This window comes from Microcebus murinus, chromosome 11 (assembly GCF_040939455.1).
Source record: "Microcebus murinus isolate Inina chromosome 11, M.murinus_Inina_mat1.0, whole genome shotgun sequence".
Taxonomy (NCBI): domain Eukaryota; kingdom Metazoa; phylum Chordata; class Mammalia; order Primates; family Cheirogaleidae; genus Microcebus; species Microcebus murinus.
The window spans coordinates 95,184,084-95,203,960 of NC_134114.1; the positions used below are offsets into that span (position 1 = coordinate 95,184,084).

Genomic DNA, 19,877 nt, shown 5'->3' on the forward strand with positions numbered 1-19,877 from the left:
CTATTTTTCCAGTGCCTAACTTCCCACTACTACCAGTGTGTGCTGGAAAGCCGCTCGCCAAATTCACAAGCAATGTGAAGAGATCTGTATGTGTTGAATGCTGTGATTTGAATACACTGGGCATTTTCTAAATTTTTCAAATATAAGTCTTCAAATCTCTTCAGAGTTTACTGTGTCAGAAAAGGAAAAGCGAACGTGTTTTAAGATTCAATACACTTAGAGACCTCAAATCCAACCAGGACAAGTCATTTTGTGTTGTCATCCAATCACCAGTACATAACTACAGATATCACAGGACTTCTATCACTTTAAAACTGGACAGGATTATCTGCTGGGAGTAACTCTGCAGCTGTACTATCTCCAGGTAAATGGAAAACACTGGTTTTTACAAGGCAGTAATGTGTACGAATTTATAGCAGGCTTATGGAGGCATATGCTGGCCTTTCAAAGGAGACTTTAAGCCTTTAATATGAGCTAAGATAGAGAGTATTAGACTTTGGTGTAAGCAGGTTTTTAAAAATCATTTTCAGAGTGTCTTGGGTTAGCGTTTTTCCTTTCACATTTTATATGGACAACAAAAGGATCCACTTAAATGGTATACAGAAGAATGGGTTAGAGGAGAGGAGCAAAAGACAAGGGAATTCTTGTTAATATTAAATTTAGAAGGGCAGAAAGCTAAGCATCTAACTCTCCATTCTTTATGCTACATGTGAACATAGACTTAACTTACTGAAATAGATGGTATGGTTAGCAGGTGCATTTTTAAAATCCTCAGAAGCACTCATATTGTGGAGGCACTGACGATTTGGTAAAAACCTTTCTTTCCTGGAAGGATTAAACTGTGGAGCGATTTCAAGATTTCAAAGCCTCTAGGTTGTCATAAATATTAACAAGAAGCCATGTTTTTTTAATCTTTGCACTTTTATTTTGGCTTCCTAAGTAAACCTAGGTTGAGTGCATATTAACATTCAAACAACCAAAAAAATCAAATTTAGGTGAGCATTTGTAGGGTTTTACCACTTCGGTAAAACGGACTTTTAAAAAATATATGCCCATGAATTTAGTCTACTTAGTGACTATGACTGTTATATTTTATGAAATTTAAAAGTTTGGAGTTTTAAAAATTACCATGATCACAAAACTAAAATCCTGTCTCTTTTCTCACTAAATAGAAAATATTAATAGAAAAGAATCTGGGATGAACAATAGCACATTAAAAAGTCACCAGCAATTTGACAGGACTGAAAGCAGTGACACTTAATTTTTTATACTCTCTTTGCTCCCCAATTCTTACAATCCTGTTGTTCACCAGCCCCCAGAAAAAAACAGATCTATAAAAGAAGCTATCAGCCAATGATGTAGACTAAAAAATTATGCCATTTCAAAAGCATCATGACGCCAAGATAATAAATAGTATCAGAACTTAAAACAAGGAGAAAAACAAAACATCATCTTAAGCCAAGATATTTAAAAGTTCAATGTATCAAACATGCATCAAGTAATAAACAAATGATTTTAATGTTACAGAAGAAAAGAGCTTTTTCATGGCCAAAGGGAACACAAAGGTATCATGTAGGAACAATACTTGTAAGTATGCTGAGTTATCAGAAAGGGTGATAGTTTATACACAAAAGGCAGATTGAGATAAAAGGTTTCACTCCCAAGATTAATGTAAAAATAAAAACACAGAGTTGGGGAGTGCTTAGAATGATACTTCTAGAAAACAACACTTTACTAGCGATTTCCATAAGCCTATTCTATTTATTCATGCGAAGATTAGAAGGACAAATTATAACTATTAACACAATGGAGACAAACACCATGATTTCTGATCTTCTGTTAAATATAATCTAGTTCTGATAAAAAATTGTGTGTGTGTGTGTTTTTAAAGGCATCCTGAAATTCAGGCTGCCAGGCAACAGCTCTTGCCCGCAAAAGTGCTGTGCCACTTCACTGCTTGCCGGAGAGTCCCTTTCTATTTAGAACCGTGGCCACTCACTAATGAAATAGTGGGGAATTTCTATAAACGGTCCCAATTATTCAAGAGAATGCCTTGCCTGGGCCCTGCAACAAAGGCTCTACAACAGCCACCCTCTTTCCCACACACCTTTCTTCTGCTTTTCTATTCTCTGCCTCCACCACCAGCCCCACTACCACCCCCCTCAGCCCAACACACAGGAAGATTTCAGCAAGTCTTCTAGCTCCTCTCAGCTAGAACCTTAAGTTTTCAGCTGCCTAACCAGGCAGCAAAGAAATAACAACCTGTCTCCCCTTCCTCCCCTCACTCTTTACAGCTTAAAAAATGCACTTGGCCAAACAGTTCTCACCATTAAACAATTCATTCTTATTCTGCCTCCTTTGTGAAAGGAAAACAAAAAGGGTAAAAACAGCTGAGCATGATCACAAAACACAACACTGGGCATTCAATTTCTGTACCTTACAGCCTCATTCTTTCACCTCCTAGTCCATAGGATTTGGCGACCGAATAAGTCTTAATCTGTAAACAAATGGTTTGCTCTACAATTAAACCATTCATTCTTTTTTTTTCTTAACTGCTTGGCGACTGCCCAACCCAAAGACTTCTAGGTTCTTCCATTATTTTGCTCTCCCAATGGTTAAAAGGCAATAAGCTCATTTAGAGTTTATAAAACTATGCACCATCAACAAAAGCATGTAATGCTTCCAAGATGCACAGTGGCTTCTACACCCACAATGAGGAGCTGTGTGTAGTCTCCCCCCCAAACAAAAATGCCAGGCCCCAATTAAGCACCCTGGGGGCCTTCAAAGCAGTTATGCTAAGTTGCAAATACAGCAAGATCCACTTGAACTCCAACTGTCTTGTGTGCTTTTCCTCCCAAGGTAGGGAAAAAGCCCAGGCAGACTGACCTCATTAAAGGGTAATTAGTGAACCCCAGGACTTGAGGGGCTACCACAATCATGCCTATTGTGAGCATTTCACTATGGAGCCACTATTTTTTTCTTTTAAACCCAGGAGGTCTATGCAATCTGAAGGCCCCATGTTTTAAATTTTTAAGGATTTCAAACTGGCTATTTTTTCCTACCAGTCACTGAGTAAGAAGAAAGCAATACAAAGACGACTCCTACTTCTGTAGAATTGAAGCACCACTAAAAATAAGTTTTTCATAAAATCATTTAAATAATTTATACTCTCTATATATAATAAATAAATAAAGTTTTGGCTGGGTGCAGTGGCTCACATCTGTGATGACAGCACTTTGGGAGGCCAAGGTGGGAGGATCACTTTCTGGGTAACATGGTGAGGCTCCATCTCTGTAAAAAATTTTTTAAAAAAATTAGCCAGGGGTGGTGGCACACACCTATATTCCCAGCTACTTAGGAGGCTGAGGCAGGAGGATCACTTGAGTCCTGGAATTATAGGTTGTACTGATCTGTAATCAAGCCACTGTACCCCAGCCTGGGAAACAAGAGTTTCACTCTGTTTCAAAAAAAAAAAAAAAAAATTGTTTAAATGCTCCACTTTCTGATTACAGAGAGATTAAAAATAGCACATAAAAAGGATATTATAAATCATTCAATATGTGGTTTTTATGATTATATATGACAACGATGTTAAAAAACTGATGCACCATTTACATGTGAAAGTGTTACTTAGAAACTAATACAGAGTGCTGTGATCAACATAACCACTTTACCATCAATAAAATCCTTCACACCTCTTTAAAGCCCATTATTACTGTTGATACCAACCTGCCAAGATGCTAGAGTACTGAACTCTGCTATAAAATGCACCAGTAAATTTCTCTGTTTATATTAACAGCAGCACCTTTCCACAAATACTAACCCAGAGATCCACTGCTTTGGTACTAAAAGCCTCCAGTACCTGAGAAAGTCTTTAAGGCAAGTAATAAAATGGTTGTCTTAACTTGACCTTCTCAGCAAGATTTAAACAACTCTAATATTTACATATAATCAGATGGATCAACATCTTTGTAAAAAAGATTACTGAAAAGGAAGAAATAGATTTGGGGTGAATGATCACCATCAAAACAGAACCACCCCCAAACTCATTCTCCTAAGAGTGCATTATTGGAGGGGGGGAGACTAAAGTCACAGGAACCCATGGACTATGCCACTTGACCACAAGACTCCAACAGCTCGGGAGGGCGTACTCCAAAGACCCAAACACAGACTTGCAGGGTACACGTTAATGCCCATAGCGACATCTTTAATGCTGCCCTTATATTTGCGTCAAGCCAATTAATCACCCATTCATTTATTTGGGTTTACAGCTTTTGAATATTAAAGAATTTAAAGGCAAAGAACAAAAGTCTTTGTGTTTTGGCCAAATATACTTTAAAATATATTTAGATGGAAATTTGTGTGTATTTACCTTCTATTAAAACGCTGCACAGGAACCCCTCCTTAGCCAAACATCCTGTTTTATTTTAGAAACACTACAAAATTTATTTGCATAACTTAAACACATGCAGTACATTTTGGGAAATGTTGAAAAGATGAAAAAGGCTTATTTAAAGGATGGAGGAGGAACCCCAACCATAGTTGTTTTGGTTTTGTCTTGTTTTAATATATCCAGTATATATGAGGCTTTCGGAAAAAAATGCAAATCCTGGAAGTCATTCCAAACAGTTGGAAACTCTTCCTCTTAAAGTAAATCCAAGGGCTCAAAAAATAAATATTCAAGAGCATTAATTTGTTTCTAGATGTGTGCGTGCAAGTAAAACAGCAGTCATAATGTGGAAATTTCAGTCACATTTTGCAACTAATTGGAAGCAGATTAGAATTCCGCCTCAGGGGAACGTTGTCAAACTAGAAGCTGGAGCAAATGAAGAAAGAGGTGAAGGCGTCGTGAAGAGCTGACAGATTTACAGCGCTCGGGGCCATAAACGGGTCCCGCGCGGGAAGGAGGGCGCGTCCCCGGCTGCACGCCCCCGCCCCGCCCCGCCCCCGTCGGGAGCGCGCGGCCGTCGGGAGCGCGCGGTCGTCGGGAGCGCGCAGCCGGCCGAGGCGCCAGCGCCGCGCCCCCGGCCGGGCCCTGCGTCTGCCCGGGGAGCACACAATAAACGGACCTCCTGAAGAAACCCGCTGCTGATAAGATGTAAACCTGCGGACTGATAAACTGGGGCACGCGAGAGTCACAGGGAGAGAAGCCGCTTCATTTTAAAGGGGGGAGGGGAGGGAACAAGGAAGCAGATTGTGGGGGTAAGGCAGCGACGGAGTAGCGGAAACAGCTGCGCGTTCCTCCCCGCGTCTGGCGTCTGCCGGCATCTCGGGAACGGCCGGGAAGGATCTGGGCGAGGGGTGGAGATGGAGACAGTTGGCCGAACGGAGCTGGATGCGGAACAGCGCAATCGCTGTTTTAAAGCCGTGTTGCAGAAGCAAACAGTGTTACTCGACTCAAATCCCACCTTAGAGCATCTCCACGATGTGGGGATGTGAATCGCTTTTCAATCAATACTAGGATGTCAGACAATGCAGAGGGATAAAGTCTGGTTGTTGAGGCAGCCTGCCTTCGTCGAGGTGCTCACCTCATCTTCCACATGTCTTCACAGAAAAGTGAAACTGAAGGATTTTTCTCTGTATTTAACGTATTTTTCTTTATTTTAATCACTACTGCTTACTTCTGAACTGGCTCAAGGGAGAGTTTCTATTTGTTGTGTCTATTTTCCCCTTCGCTGCAAAGATTCAGTTCTAATTTCATTTCCATCACAAAGGAATTGGCAAAGAACTAAAGCACAGGAACACATAACTAAAGTGCTGCTGTGCTAGTCATAAGCCTATAATAAAGCACAGATTTGATAGCATTATCCATGTACTGTGGTGAACCACACACAAATAAACAGTTATCCGTGAAGAATGAAAACCCGAGGCTTCAACCCTTCCAATTCAAACATTTTTGTTGTTTTTAACATAAGCCATCCATAAAAATCAGCCAAGGAGGTGACAGGAAATCCAGAAGTAATCTGGCCTGGTTATGCACACTTTGCAAAAAAAAAAAAAAAAAAAAAAAGGAGATGCTTTCCAACTCTTCCTGATAATTTAGGTGAAGAATGGGTAAAACTGTAAAATCTAGGCACAGAAACAAATGGCACTTTTATGCCAACTGAATTCAAACACGTGGTGAGTGTAGTAATCCAAAAAAAGGACAGCCCTCCACCAGCATGGGGAAAACTTGCTAACCCAACTAGGAACAGCTTAAGCACAACCTATGAACCTTCAGTGACTAATTCGAAGGACAAAAAGGTACACTGAAAGCAGCCAGAGGGCCAGATGTGCTTTCCTAAGAAATAAACCAGGAGTTTTCTTTAATCAAAAGGACAAACAGTGACTTCCAGGAGTTTATGAAAGTGTGACCAATTGGAACTTTGTCGTCTGTTGCTAATTGAGGCATATAAAAGAGTCCATTTCTTAAAACATACTACAAACGCTTTTTTTTTTTTTTTTTTAATTCTCTGCCACATGACAAAAACCAGAATCAAGTTGACTGGTAGAAGATCAGTGCAACCAAAGACCAAGCTATTATTTCAAACTGTCAGGGGAAGGCAGTAAAATTGCTACCAGGTCTCCTTAAGTTACCCTTCAATAAAAAGAAGCCATCAGGGAAATAAGAGGAAAAGAAAACACATCAAAACCTTAAAAGTCCCTTTAAGTAAAATTATACGTCTGTGGCACCATGCCATCTGCTCTCTGGTTAACATAATAAGCCAATTCCACAACCTAAATATCTGCTTTCTAAAATCATTATGTACAACACAAAATATAATCAATATATTTTTATTTGCTTTTTTAAACTGTGAAAGCTGCATTCATATGGCATTATTGGAATATGCCTAAATGTCCCTGTAGGCACATTTTTCTTAAGGTGCTAGCTGACAATGAGCATTCCCAGGAGGCATAAAGCTCTGTGTTTGAGCCAGAATAGTCACAGTGAATAATAATCAAACTAGGTTGGGGGGTGGGGATGAGAAAGAAGAGAAAGTGGCTTTGAAAAACTAGCAGTAGTTAGTTGTTTGTTCACCATTTCAAACCCATTTGTTCTAATTGAAACACCCTTCCCTTTGAGTTCTCTATTACAACTATAATATATACTTTTAAGTTTTTATTTAGCTTCACTGGGGAAGAAAACCTTCTAAATACCAGATGAGATCCCTGTGGTTCAAGGCCTACTGACCTATCAAAATTTAAGTATTTGCTTTGTGACCATTTCAGTTCTTTAGGCAAAACCCATAATCTCTTCTACATTCCCAAAGGTATTTCTAAGCAAACTTTAGCAAATACGCAAAATTCAGCTTTAGGAGCAAAGTGCCAGTCTCACCCTCTAGATAGAATATCCTCCCAGCTCTCAAAATAACATTACAAAACAGCCCAACTGCTGGTCAATCAAAGATGAAGAGTTTAACAACCTTTCATTCAGTTGCAAAGGCTATGTTCCAGCTGCCAAAACCTTTAGCTTAAATTAAAAAGAACTTGCAACAGAGCAAGTAGTCACTAGTGAAACTTCAGCTGGGAGAGAGAAGTGGACAGGGAGGGAGGGGCCCAAATACTCAGCAGCAGAGTGGAATGTAAAATCAACAGCGACCTTTTTTTAAAAGAATAAAGCCCATACTATTTCCCATCCAACACCTATAGTAGCAATTACAACATTTATATACACACACCTAAGAAACACCATTTACAAGGCATCGATATGTTACATATATTACATGATGACCTAAGTCATTACTGAGGCAGGGGATTCACCTGTTCTTTCCCTATAATCTTAAATGACTACATTAAGAGGGTATAAATATCATTTATTGACAACGATCCTAGTAAAGTAGGGTTATTTCCACTCAGATGTTGCTAACAAGGATAGCCCAGGATTTCCTTAGTTCTGTCTTCCACATTATACAAGACAGCCACACAAATAGGAAGAAACTGTTTAGTATTCAAGCAAAACCCTTGATGTTCAGATTGCTGGCAAGTTCAGAGTGCTGGCAATCAAAACTATGTTGTGCTGCAGTAATTACTATGAAAAACTTCCAGTGCTTAATATTAAAGAAGAGAATAACATGATCCTTCCACCTCTTCTACACCTCTAGAGTATGTTCAACATGGCAATTATCTTCGTTCAAGAAGCAGAGTTTAAACTTCATTGAAACTCAATTATACCCATGACTTTTTTAAACATACACTTCAAAAAGCTGTTTTCATCACATTCCATTCACTGAGCAAAATCTTTTTCCCAACTGATAAAAAAGATTTTTATCCCCCTCCCACAAGACAGCTTCAAGTATAAAATGGCTTCTTTTCACCTCTGTACCCCCTTTTTCACTTTATTAAAGTAGAGGAACAGCTGAGCAAAGTTGAAAGACAAAGAGCGATACCAACTGATAAATCCAGTTCAAGGTGCAGCTCTCCCAAACGACATTACCCGGGAAGCCTAGAACTGCCACCATGTTAAAACCCAGATCGCACACTTGTTAACAAAAAACACATTACTTTGCTACTTTTAAGAATGCAAAGGAACTAGGGAGTAGTAGATTTATGATTTAAGTGCTTGTGGCTAAAATAGCTTTCCAATTATCAAGGGCCTCTTAGGAAGAGCAAGAATGCATTATGTGTTAATGACCACAACCAGGGGTCCCTTTCTCGACTCTTTTGTCAGAACCCGAGCAGATCCTCCCCGCAGCTTCACCATTAACATGTCTGTTTCCTGTCAGCCCACTCAGAGATAATGTCATTTATCTCAGGGAGGCACAAGCCCAGTCATTAGCTTCAATAAAAGACCTCAAACAAAGGCCGGATAATGTTTTACCCAGGGCTCTAACTAAACCCAGAACCAAGAATCTTAGTGTCTAAAAGTCAAGGACTCAAAAGTTAGCTTTAAAAGGATATTTTTCCATGTTATCAACAATCCTAGATTACAGCTCTGAACAAGAGCAAGGTCTGTGTATGGTAAACACCAGTCCAATATCACACACAATTAGATTAACCGATAAACGCTGACCAGCCTTAGCCCAGAGAGCCTGTTTCCCCCCTTGCCTCCAGGGGCAAAATTGACAGAATAATTCAGGTACTGACTAAATAGTCAGATCTTTGAAGAACTGACCCCTCATTGTGATTGCCTGCAGGAACTGAATAACCATTATAAAGTGTTCAATGGCTGAGCTTCTGGAAATCTTTTAAATAAAAGTGGAACTGGTTAAAATAAATGTAGGAACATGTGTTTTCACAGTGTTGCTCATATTACTGCAATTTCGAGTTTCTATGAAGTACCAGGTGAACTTTTTTAAATTAAAAAAAAAATACAGACACCGTCAAAATTGGAGCAAATCTCAGCCATTCAATCCCTGTTTTTCATGCTGAAAACGAAGAACAGATGGTACTTTCCATGTTGTTTGAATCTGGTTGTTGAACACCTCTGTGGTTAGGGAGATTTCTGCTTAGCACTTTCGGCATACATTTCATTTACTAACTATAAAATGCTGCTTAGGAAAAATAAGTCTTTATAACACTCTAATTAAAAACATCTTGCAGCCAAGTAATTTCACTTGAAGAGCATTCTTAACCTCATGACATTGCACCATCAATCCCTCCTCCCACTCTTTTTTTTTTTACAGACTGTTTGCAAAGTTGTTAAAAGTTGCAAAATGTTATTTACCTCCTTTAGCACAATCTTGATCAGCTGTACAAATTTTTAATCTCTCCAGCAAACCTGACGGATTTCAAACACTAAACTCAGAATTTCAGTGATGGACCTGATCACTCAAATACTCCTGAATACTCAAATACAAGTTCTATGAGTTCTCACAGAAAACTTCCTTGGGGAAAGGGCAGCCCCTCTGCACTCACCTCAAAAAGCCCTGTCACCCTCTGAGGAAGCCTATAGAAACGTAAGGAGCTGGTCAATGCTGATTGGAAGCCACCCTTAGTTACCAACGTTTTAAACAGCTAAATCCCTTATGTAGCTTTCAAAACAGTTTGCTGTCCAACAACAATGGACTTTGTTCTTTAATTATAGTAAGTGACCTTTCTGCCCTTTTATTTCACAGTAGATAAACTGCACTCTCTAAGCAGAATTCATACAGGGCAGTATATTAAAAAAAAAAAAAAAAGCATACCGTCCACAACTCATTAATCAAAATATGTTCTTAAACTGCTCACACTCACTTAGAAAATGTGCCAGAATTCCCTAGTTAAGTGTAAAACGACTTCTACCAGAGAATAAAATACAATGAATGATATCCTTTATAGACAAGTCCATTTCTAGACAGTGCCTTTATGACAAGGACCATCTTAATGAAAGCAGTATGATATTACAGACACAATTCTCTTCCCTGAATATGTATTGAGACACAGCTGTATGACACATCTAAATGCCATCCTGTGTCTTTCATGACCTCCTGTGCCTTTCATATCAGCTGCTTTTAAGAATTTTAAGAATCTACGTATTTTCAAATTTTCCAGAGATCAAATAAACTCATAAACTCTATATAATTATTTATTTAGCCCAGCCAAATGCTTCCCTGGCTGGTAAGTCAAAACTGTAAGACAGCTAAGGAGGACACATAAAGAGGAGCTTCATACAAGGCTATTATGCTTCAAAAGAAAGGAGGGGAAGGTGGAGAGGCAGGTTTTAACAACCAAAAGCCAACCCATCAAATGTACTTATTCAGACATGTCACTGGTGGCGTAACCACAAAATGGGCTATAGAAATATAGCTCAAACATCTTAGAATTATAGCATGTTTTGATTTTGTTCACGTATTAAGGGAGTGGCGACTTTTACAACATACTTGTGGTTTCCACATAAAGGAGTAGAACACTCATTGATTTAATTAGGTTTCATAAGGTCCAATTTATCATGTTTTACATGACTTTATGTAGTGAAGAAACAGAATAAACAGACCAAAAATAGACATTTAAGCACGCCGTGAAAATTAACCGGTGACAGCAAGTCTTATGAATCTCCTGTGAACCTTCCAACCAGAAAAAAACCAAATTCACACACGCATACAACTCTCCTTCAGTGTTCACATGTGGACTCTTCACAAACCCAGATAATCAAGCAAGGCTGAAATTAAAACATGGTATAAAATGTCAAAAAATAAAAACCTTTCTCAAAGATGCCTCAGTGTTGAAATATTTTGTCAGATGAAGCCTCTCCTAAATCTTTAGTATAGGTAAATAGATAGCCTCGTATCATTAGGAACTATTGTCTGAACTGATGCCTAATTTGATACAACCACTAGTTAGTGGAATTAGAATTACTTTCCTGGGTGGCATTTAAGCAAGGGATGAAAGCATTCTTAAGAGAAGTAGTTCAGGGTGGTGGGGGGGATCGTCTTAAGGTACAATGTTTGGTGTTTGAGCTCCAACACCCCAGTTAGATAGAGAATGGCCAACACTGCAGGACACAAGCCCCTGGATCCAAGCCCCTGAGGGGCCCCGTGCCAACTCCAAAGGCTAAAGTTGGCCATGCAGCCCCCTCCCGCACAGGGCCAGGAGTGAATCCCCTCCCCCACCCCAGACCCACCATGACCTGTCTGCTCTTCATTTATGTAACTCACATTATCACACTTATTCTGCTCTGACTGAAGATGAGTTGTATGTATGTGGATAATTTAATTCTTCCATTCTTCATCCAGTTAGTTTCCTCTGTGACTGGAAAGTGAAAAGAACACAAAAACTGGAGAGATGACTCCACGCTCTAATCTCAGTTGCCATGACAGCAGCCTTTGAGATACTGTAATGTTCCGATTGCCAGCTAAACAAAATTGTTGAATGTGAACATTTGGCTGGAAGATTAAAAGGCTAAGGGGAATGCAAAAGGGCAGTACCTCCCACATTCCAAGCAGCCAGTGAATCCAATCAAATGGCTCTGACTCCTTAACCACAGCCATTGTGAGCTCTGGATTAGGGCAATTCATCTAGATAGTTAAAGCAGATTAGAACTGCAATTTGAAGACTATTGGCAACAAAAGTAAATGCCCTACTGTACTAGGTAATAAGAAGATTTTAGAATGCCTTTTAGCTGAAATTATGTGAAACTACACATTTTAAACGTAAGAATCGAAACCTGAAATTTTAAAGTCTTTTAAATTCATCAATGTAAAATGCTATCTGACCAAGGGATATGAATAAAAAGTGTACGGAGGCTTTTTGTGAGTTTGGTATTATCTACGCCCTAATGTACCTCCATCAACTTCTACAATCAAAACTTTATTCCCGTACTCCAACTTAAATCTTGAACACACAAAAACAAAAATACAAAGGTTTAAATACAGAGCAGTGAACAATTTTTACAGAGACATAATTACCCAAAGACATATGACAACCACTTACATATAAAGTCGGAAATAGCAAAAGATCAAATTATTTAAGAAGCATGTTTCCAAACAACCATACCACAAACCACACGATAGAAATGTTGTTTCTGCAAGGAACAACCTGTAGAATTAATCCAAAGATTAATTTTATAGAAATATCACACATGCCCCCAACTTGCTTTCAGTCTACCTAGTGTACAGAGCCTCTTCTCAATTATCCAGACTTTACTCAATGCACAACAATTACCAGACCAGTAAGACACTGGCCTCTGTGACTAAGCAGCACAACTGCAAGCAGTTTTTCCAAAGCAGTGTCTAACTACAGATTTGTACAAAGATGAGAGGAAGTGTCCAAATGGCCTAAATCAAGTATCCACACTGTTCAAATGCAATGCATAATTCTAGTGCTCTGCTTCACTCTTATCCACATCCTCTTTAGCTGTGTCTTCACATTTCCAGAACATCAACCCACCAGGTCTATTTCACTCTTCTTACCAAGCTTCCAGCTCCCAGTTAAGCTAGGTATCCATGTGATAACACTCTCAAATCTCCAACTAAGAACTGGGTGAGGGAACTAGGGTAGAGTGCTAACAGCCACCAAAACCATCCAGTTTTTCTGCAGAGTTATGAAACCAATGACCCAACACACCAAGCTTGGGGTTTAAGGCAGGACTAATAACAATAACCCATCCAAAGATACCCTATGACAGAACTATTTTGGAGAAAGTAATGAAATAATAAATAGGATGAGGGTGGAGTGTAAATCAGAATCCTAGACATTGCCCTCCAAGGAAGGAACTTGAACCCTGCACCTAAGGACACATTATCAGCAATACTATGACCAGTAAATTAAAACAGAAGACACTCTCCTGAGGGGGAAAGTACAAGAGTCAAGTGGGTGTGTGAAGGAAAGATTTTCTATTAAAAGCACGCACGGCAACTTGCTGACTGGCCAGGAGCCCATCTTCAGGGCAAAAGGTCCTTAGAACACTAGGGCCCTCCCACTTGGGGACCCAAACACTAGCATCACAAGCAGCAGCAGCAGCAAGAACAGCAGAAGCAAAAGCCAAACCTGCACCCGTGTAAACTCCCATATCAAATGTCGGTGTTAAAGGATGCATATCACAGAAATCTCACAAAGAACCAGAAAGCACAAAGAAGTGTAAGGCACACAAGAGGCACCCCCCCGCACCCCCACACAAATGCACACAGAGGAGAGTAGGACATCTAGGAAGGCGACTTTATCCTACCTTCTCAGTTTTCAGTTTCTTGATTCGCCTGTGGCTCTCCTCCTCCTCCTCTTCCTTCTTTACCAACATAGAGTTTCCCATGAGCCCTGAATCCGGGGCACTTTTGCTAACTTCCCCTGCAGTGGCGACGCTGCCACTCCCAGTGCCCCCGCAGTGGAAGGGGCTCGCGCCACCTCCATTGCTCTTGGCCCCAAAGCCATAGAGGTGCCCCCCAGAAGGGGCCTGGCCGCCACTGCCATTCTGGTGGCCCTGAAGCAGGTCGTGCTTGTCCTTCCTGGATTTCCCCGCATCCTTATCCCGCTTGGCGCCTCGGCTGCTCTGGCTTTTACCTGGCTTCTCCTCTTTGCTTTTCCCGCAGGAGCCTGCCCCCGCGGCGGCGGCGGGGGCGCCCGTGCCGGTGCTGGCGCTGCTGGGGTTGCCGCTGCCGCCGCTGCTCACACTTTGACCCAGCGCTGAATTCATGCCAGTTGCCTCTCCAGGGCGCCCTTGGACTTCCTGCCTCTTGCCAGTGCTGCTGATCTCGGGAATCCCATACAAGGCAGCAGAAGGCAGAGATTTATTAGCATCCTTAGAAGTTTTACTCCTTTTCACTTTTGATTTGCTGGTCTCTTTGTGTGAATTCCCCTGGGGAGCGGAGGGCTGAACAGAAGCAAATTTTAGGCCATCAGCTAAGGCTGCGGTAGCACCGGCCCCACTGGATGCCGGACCGCCACAATCCTTAGGGTTGCCGCTGCTCGCGGTGGTGGTGGAATTATTCATCTCAAATTTCTGTCTGTCCTTCTCCAAATCAGCGTCCAAATCAATTATTAAATTTCCAACCCCGATTTCCCAATCATCGCCACTGTCATAAGTATCAACTGTATTTGGATCCACACCTTTTCCTGCAGTAGAAATGTTCACTGACATCCTGAAGATGAGCTCTCTAGAATAAAAATCCGATGAACTTTCCTTTGGAGATGAGGGGACATTCGTTTAGCTCCGCTGGGCTTTCTCTTAAAGAAAAAAAAAAATCTTCTAATCTTCCTCTTCTTTTTCCTGCCCCACGAATGTGTCCAGGGATTTTACACCCTTCAGTCCAGGTCCACCTTTTCCTGTGAAGGGGGGAAAAGTCGAATATTTCTTGTCTGGGTGTTACCAGAATAAAAGCGATTAATACTGGGGAGTCAGTAAGGGGTTCAGGGAAGGATGGAGAGTAAGGTGGCTCATGTATTGTCTCCACAGTCCAATATCAGGTTTAAAGGAAAATAACCAAACCCAAAAAACACACCCATGACAGTAAGCATCTTATAGCAGCTAAAAGAAAATCCCTTTATCAACAACACAAGGATAATCGCTTTTTAAAAAGCATTAAAATATCTTAAGGATCTGATTCAAGTCCAGAAAGGTTTTTGTGTTTCTTTTTTAAAGTTTAGGATTTTTGGCTGGCACATGTGACATCTGGACCCAGGAATACAGCCTGCACACGCAGACAAGAGCAAGGAACGGGCTTTAGACATCCTAAACATGTCCTAGAGCTTCCAATTTAAAAGACCAGCCCCTGGAAGTTCTGAGGCTAGTTTTCAGAATAGAATGTTGCTAAATTTTCCTTATTTCTAATTTTAGCACTTCTTTTTACAAATTGTCTGGGCAATCTGGTTTTTGTTCCCAGTAAGGAACAGAAAAAAACAACCAATAATCTCCCCCCACACATACATACCTCCCCCCATCCTCCTTTCCCCCATTAGCTTATACAATTTGGGGGGGAGGATATAAATACACATGTCTTTAAGAGCATTACTTGATAGAAAAGGCAGTGTTACATAAAAAGTTAAATAGCTGCCTTCTGAGAAAAAAAATACATCTAAACAATTCTAGCATATTCCTAGGTCACAGAACTGCTCAGTCTGTTAAATATGGTGCTACTGACTGTACGGGAAACTGATTAAGACATACACTTTAAGTGATCTGCGCCAAGGTGGCCTCAATGACCGCAAATGAGTGTGTGTTTGACAAAGAGCAGTTAAAACGGTTTTTAAAGGGATCAGCCCCTTTTTAACAGTTGATTGTCAAGAAAAAAATAAATAAATATACATACACACACAAACACACACACACAGACATTGCTTACCTTTAATCCTTTATCATTTTTTAATTAGGCCAGCAAACCAAAATGCCTTTCCCACTCCACTCGGCAAACAAGCCTGTGCCTCATTTTACTTAAACACCAAATGATCAAGAAGGAAGAACCCAAATAACACATCTCAGCCAGAATAATCACTCGATAACATTATTCCACCTCCCCACCCCCCTTTTGGCAAACGGACCAGGAGTCCTTTTCTCCTTAAAAAATGTATCACAGTACAGCTGGAAGATAATGTTTCACATTCACAACAGAAGCACCAAAGGTTTTTTTTCCTCTTAACAAGCATCGAGAATAATCGTTTTTTTAAAAAAAGAGAGAGCTTAGAGAAAAAAGTTTTCCCAACTTCTCATTCCGCCTTCAGTTCCAGACTTCAGAGCCACCGTGATCAGTAAGTAATGATCCCATGTAGCAAACCTACAGGCGCCCGCTCGTAACGAGACAGAATGTGCTAACATCGGGATAAATTAGTGAAAGGGAAGAAAGAATAAGAAGAAAGGACTGAAAATCTGGGCTGGATTCCGCCTGTTAGTCGGGAAGTGGCATTTTTCCGCCCGTCCTGACAGATTTGATTTCTTGAACTAACTTAAGAGCACGGGAGGGGGAGACGCGGAGGAGGAGGAGGAGGAAGGGCGGGCCGAGCCGCGGCGGCGGCGGGCGAGGCGCGGCGGGCGCGCGGAGCGGCTCCGACGCCTTCGCGGGCGGGCGGCCGGGCGGCGGTGAGGGGCCGGGCTGCGGCCCGAAGGATGTGATGTTTCCCTGTCTTACGTTGTTTCAAGAAAAAGGAACTGAGTTCCTAGTACAGCTCCCGGGGCGGGAGGGAATATCCTCTGTCGCTGAAGCCAATCAGTCATGTGGTAATTCGATAATTAGAGTCAAAAAAAGACTTTTTTTAAGGCGACCTTTTCCAGGAGTTTTTCCCTCCTGCACTCGCAGCACACGGCGCGTCTCCCTTTTATTTATTTGTTCCTCTCCTCCTCCTCCTCTCGCCCACCCCTCCGGTGTTTAGTCAGATGGCCTCGGAGCTTGGCTTAGTATTTTTAATTAGCTGGCGTTTGGAAGCTAAAAGCAGTAATGAATTGTTGATGGATTGGAAGCGAGTCGCCGCGCTGGAGACGCCGGCTGCGCGGGGGATGGGCGAGCGGTAACAACCAACCATCTGAAGGGAGCGATTTTGTTACAGTGCAAGCCTTTCACATCACGTGAGGATCAAGGGCTCAATTGGTTGTCGTGAGAACAAAAATGGTGACAAGCGTATCAAGAAAATACTGATCTGGTCTTTAAAAAAAAGCTGAAGGTCTCCCCCTCCCCCGCGCCCCTCCCCCACCCTGCGGAGGGCGCAGCCACAAGTTATGAATGTGAAACATTTCTCTGAGCCCTAGGATCTCGGAAGTTCGGGAGGAGTGAAATGTAATGAGCACAAGAGCAAAGCAGATGTTTTAAAGAAACACCTTATAAACCTTTCCTCAAGTTATCTCCAATTTGTCGGCTTTCCCGAGGGGCCAGGGCGGGGGACGCCGGCGGAAGGGGGTGCCCCCCTCCCCCGCCACTTGGATTTTAGGGACCCCCTCATGTAGTAAACAAAGAAAAACATTTTGCTAGCGCCCAAGCCTGGTCCTGTAATAAACACGAGATTGTTACTATTTGTGGGTTTGTTTGGGCTGGGTGGGGCTTTTTTTCCCTCTTAATGGTGTTTGTGCTGCTTGCTTTTTTTTAAGGAGATGGAAAATGGTAATTATAACCATTACATTTAATGGGTCACTATTCCCTTGTTTAATATTAAATTATTGGGCACTGGGATCTGACAGGAGACAGACATCGGCTTGGTCTGCTCTTGCCCCCATTTTCCTGGCTCGGCTTGGGAGGGGGTCTACCCAGCTAGGACAGGAGGGAGAGAGGGCAAGGTGAGCTAGAGAGCTGACACTGCAGACCAGGATATGTAATTGTGTCACTTTTATTCTCCTTTGGGTTAGAGCCCAAAAGGTAATCTGCTCTAAGTTACCCCGAGTGCCCAGTCAAGCTTAATTTGTGTGAAGAAGTTACAAATGCTTCACCCTCCACTGAATAAAATGCACCCTTCTTGGGTTGTTGTTCTAAATGCAAAAGCCAAACCCTGTAACTAGTTCCTCATTTCTATGCATAAAACTCGCACATTCCCCTGCATGAAGTCCCCGCTAAGTGCTATATAGAGACACACCACGCAACCGTACTTACGGTCTGTATTGGATCGAGTTGACCTTTTCCTTCTAACTGCATTGAATGTGTTTGGTTGCAGCCGCTTTATTTTAGAAATTATAATCTCTTCAACAAATTTATTATTAAAAAAGATGGACCATCAAATGTCACAGACCGTCCTGTGTATTTTTTATAAAAGCAAAAAATTAAAATTAAAAACAAAACAAAAATCCCCCTGGTGCACACACACAACAAGCTTGTTCTGCAACACTGAAATCAGGACTGAAACACAACACACACACAGGGGGAGTGGAGCAAAAGGAGCTCTCAGCCTCTATACCTGAAAGGGACTTTTCTTTGTTCCCAATGCCCTTTCGCATTAGGCCAATCAGAGAGCAGCTTTTATGAAACCGGGCGCTCTCATTGGCTAGCTGCTTTCTCTTGGCTGCTGTAGGGGGTTGAGATACACACACGTATAAAACACACACTGCGAGCGGGTGGGGGTGCGGTGGGGGGTGGTTGTGGAGACAAAGCGTTTTATTTTCCAACCCGATTGGGGTTGAGGAACCTCCTGCAGTAAGAAGGGAAAAAAATGGTGCGCCCGTTTCAATTACCACATCATTCACATAAAACACTTATTTATTAAAACAAATCTCAAACTGGCTGCGAGGAGAGGATGTCGGTAAATACAAGTTTGATTGCGTTATCTTGGGGGAAATAGCGTGTGTGATCGCTCGGCGGCGGCGAAGCCGAAGAGCCGCCGGCGCGCAGCGAGGGGAAGCGAGGCTGGCGGCGCGGACCGCTGCGAGCGTCCCGCCGGCTCCCCGCCTCGCTCCGGGACCCGGCGGCCCAACTCCCGGGCTGCTTTTCCGTACTGCAGCTCTGCCTCTCCACCCTCGCCCACTACTTTGCCCTTCCTGCAATTTTTTTTTTCCCTGTGACTCTTTTTACTCGCTGATTAAATAAGAAAAATCGATCTGGGGGTAAAGGCGGTGGTAGGGAAACAAGTAACCCTTTTGTTTCCAGTGCTCTGGTCTACAGGCACTCAAGTGTGAACGCGGGCAACCATTTAGCCAACACTACGTGAATGGTTCTTCCCTGGAATTAGTAAAAAATCTTTTCCACCTGGTGTTACATGGCTCAAAAAATATATATATATATTTAAAACAAGTCCCCAGCTAGCCACCCTAAATTTTTTAAAAGATCGATTTGTGGGAGAAAAATATGCTAGAAATATTAACCCTTGAAATAGTGCCCATCCCCGTTTTTTAAGCCGTCAGGTCCTCAGACTGCCTCTTCCCACAAATCTTTAACCCTCTCTTGGCAGGCGAGGGAGATCCTAAATCCTCTGACTGCTACAGCTGCAATCCACAAACACTGAAATATTTTAGAATTTCTTGTAGGACAAAGGCCAGCAACCAAGTTAATGGGACTCTGAGGTCATAGGATAAGGGAGGTTAATATGAAATAACAAGTTTAGTGTTTTACTATAAAAGTTAATGCATTTAATCTAATGTATTTATATATACTAAGCCTTTAAAGCACATTTTATTTTTAATTTTTCATTGTTATCTTCCACTATTTTTAGAGGTTATAATATGGAAATTTTAAAGCCAAAGGGTGCTGTGAATTTAATAGAAAGCATCATGATCCCAAGTTTTAAAGATCCAGTACTACTGGCATTGTAATTTCCACATGACAATTGCAATTTAACAATGTGTCTTAACTGAGTGAAAGGGACACAGAGAGTGAATTAGTGCTAGCAGAAGATAGCTTATGATGTAAATATTCAGTGATGACTCTGTGGATCAATAAAAATATTTATGTCACATGTTTTAAGTAATGGCTATTGACTCATGTTTGAGTTTTCAATATATTTAGTTCATAAAAAAATTGCCAATTAGTTGTTTCACTACCGTAAATGAACTAGATTTGATGCTGCAAATAGTAATAAATAGCAGTTTCCACCCTTTATTGGGATATATAAACCATAGGAATGCAATCTATAATAGTTCTTAGATC

At 41.5% G+C, this 19,877-nt stretch overlaps 1 protein-coding gene across 2 annotated transcripts in view; it reads right to left on the reverse strand.

Annotated features, from left to right (window-relative positions):
* ZNF608 (zinc finger protein 608) overlaps positions 1-18,185 on the reverse strand; it is a 115,028-nt gene extending 96,843 nt beyond the window's left edge. The window contains exons 1-2 of one of the 2 annotated variants that reach the window (XM_012751782.3): positions 17,895-18,185; positions 13,562-14,652 (exon numbers count right to left, since the gene is read on the reverse strand). In XM_012751782.3, the coding sequence (XP_012607236.1) occupies positions 13,562-14,467 (906 nt within the window). In that variant the 5' untranslated portion in view covers positions 14,468-14,652; positions 17,895-18,185. Of the gene's footprint in view, positions 1-13,561; positions 14,653-15,668; positions 16,248-17,894 lie in introns of those variants that run through there. The other variant, XM_012751781.3, reaches the window with a different exon arrangement.
* Positions 18,186-19,877: the final 1,692 nt, after the last annotated feature.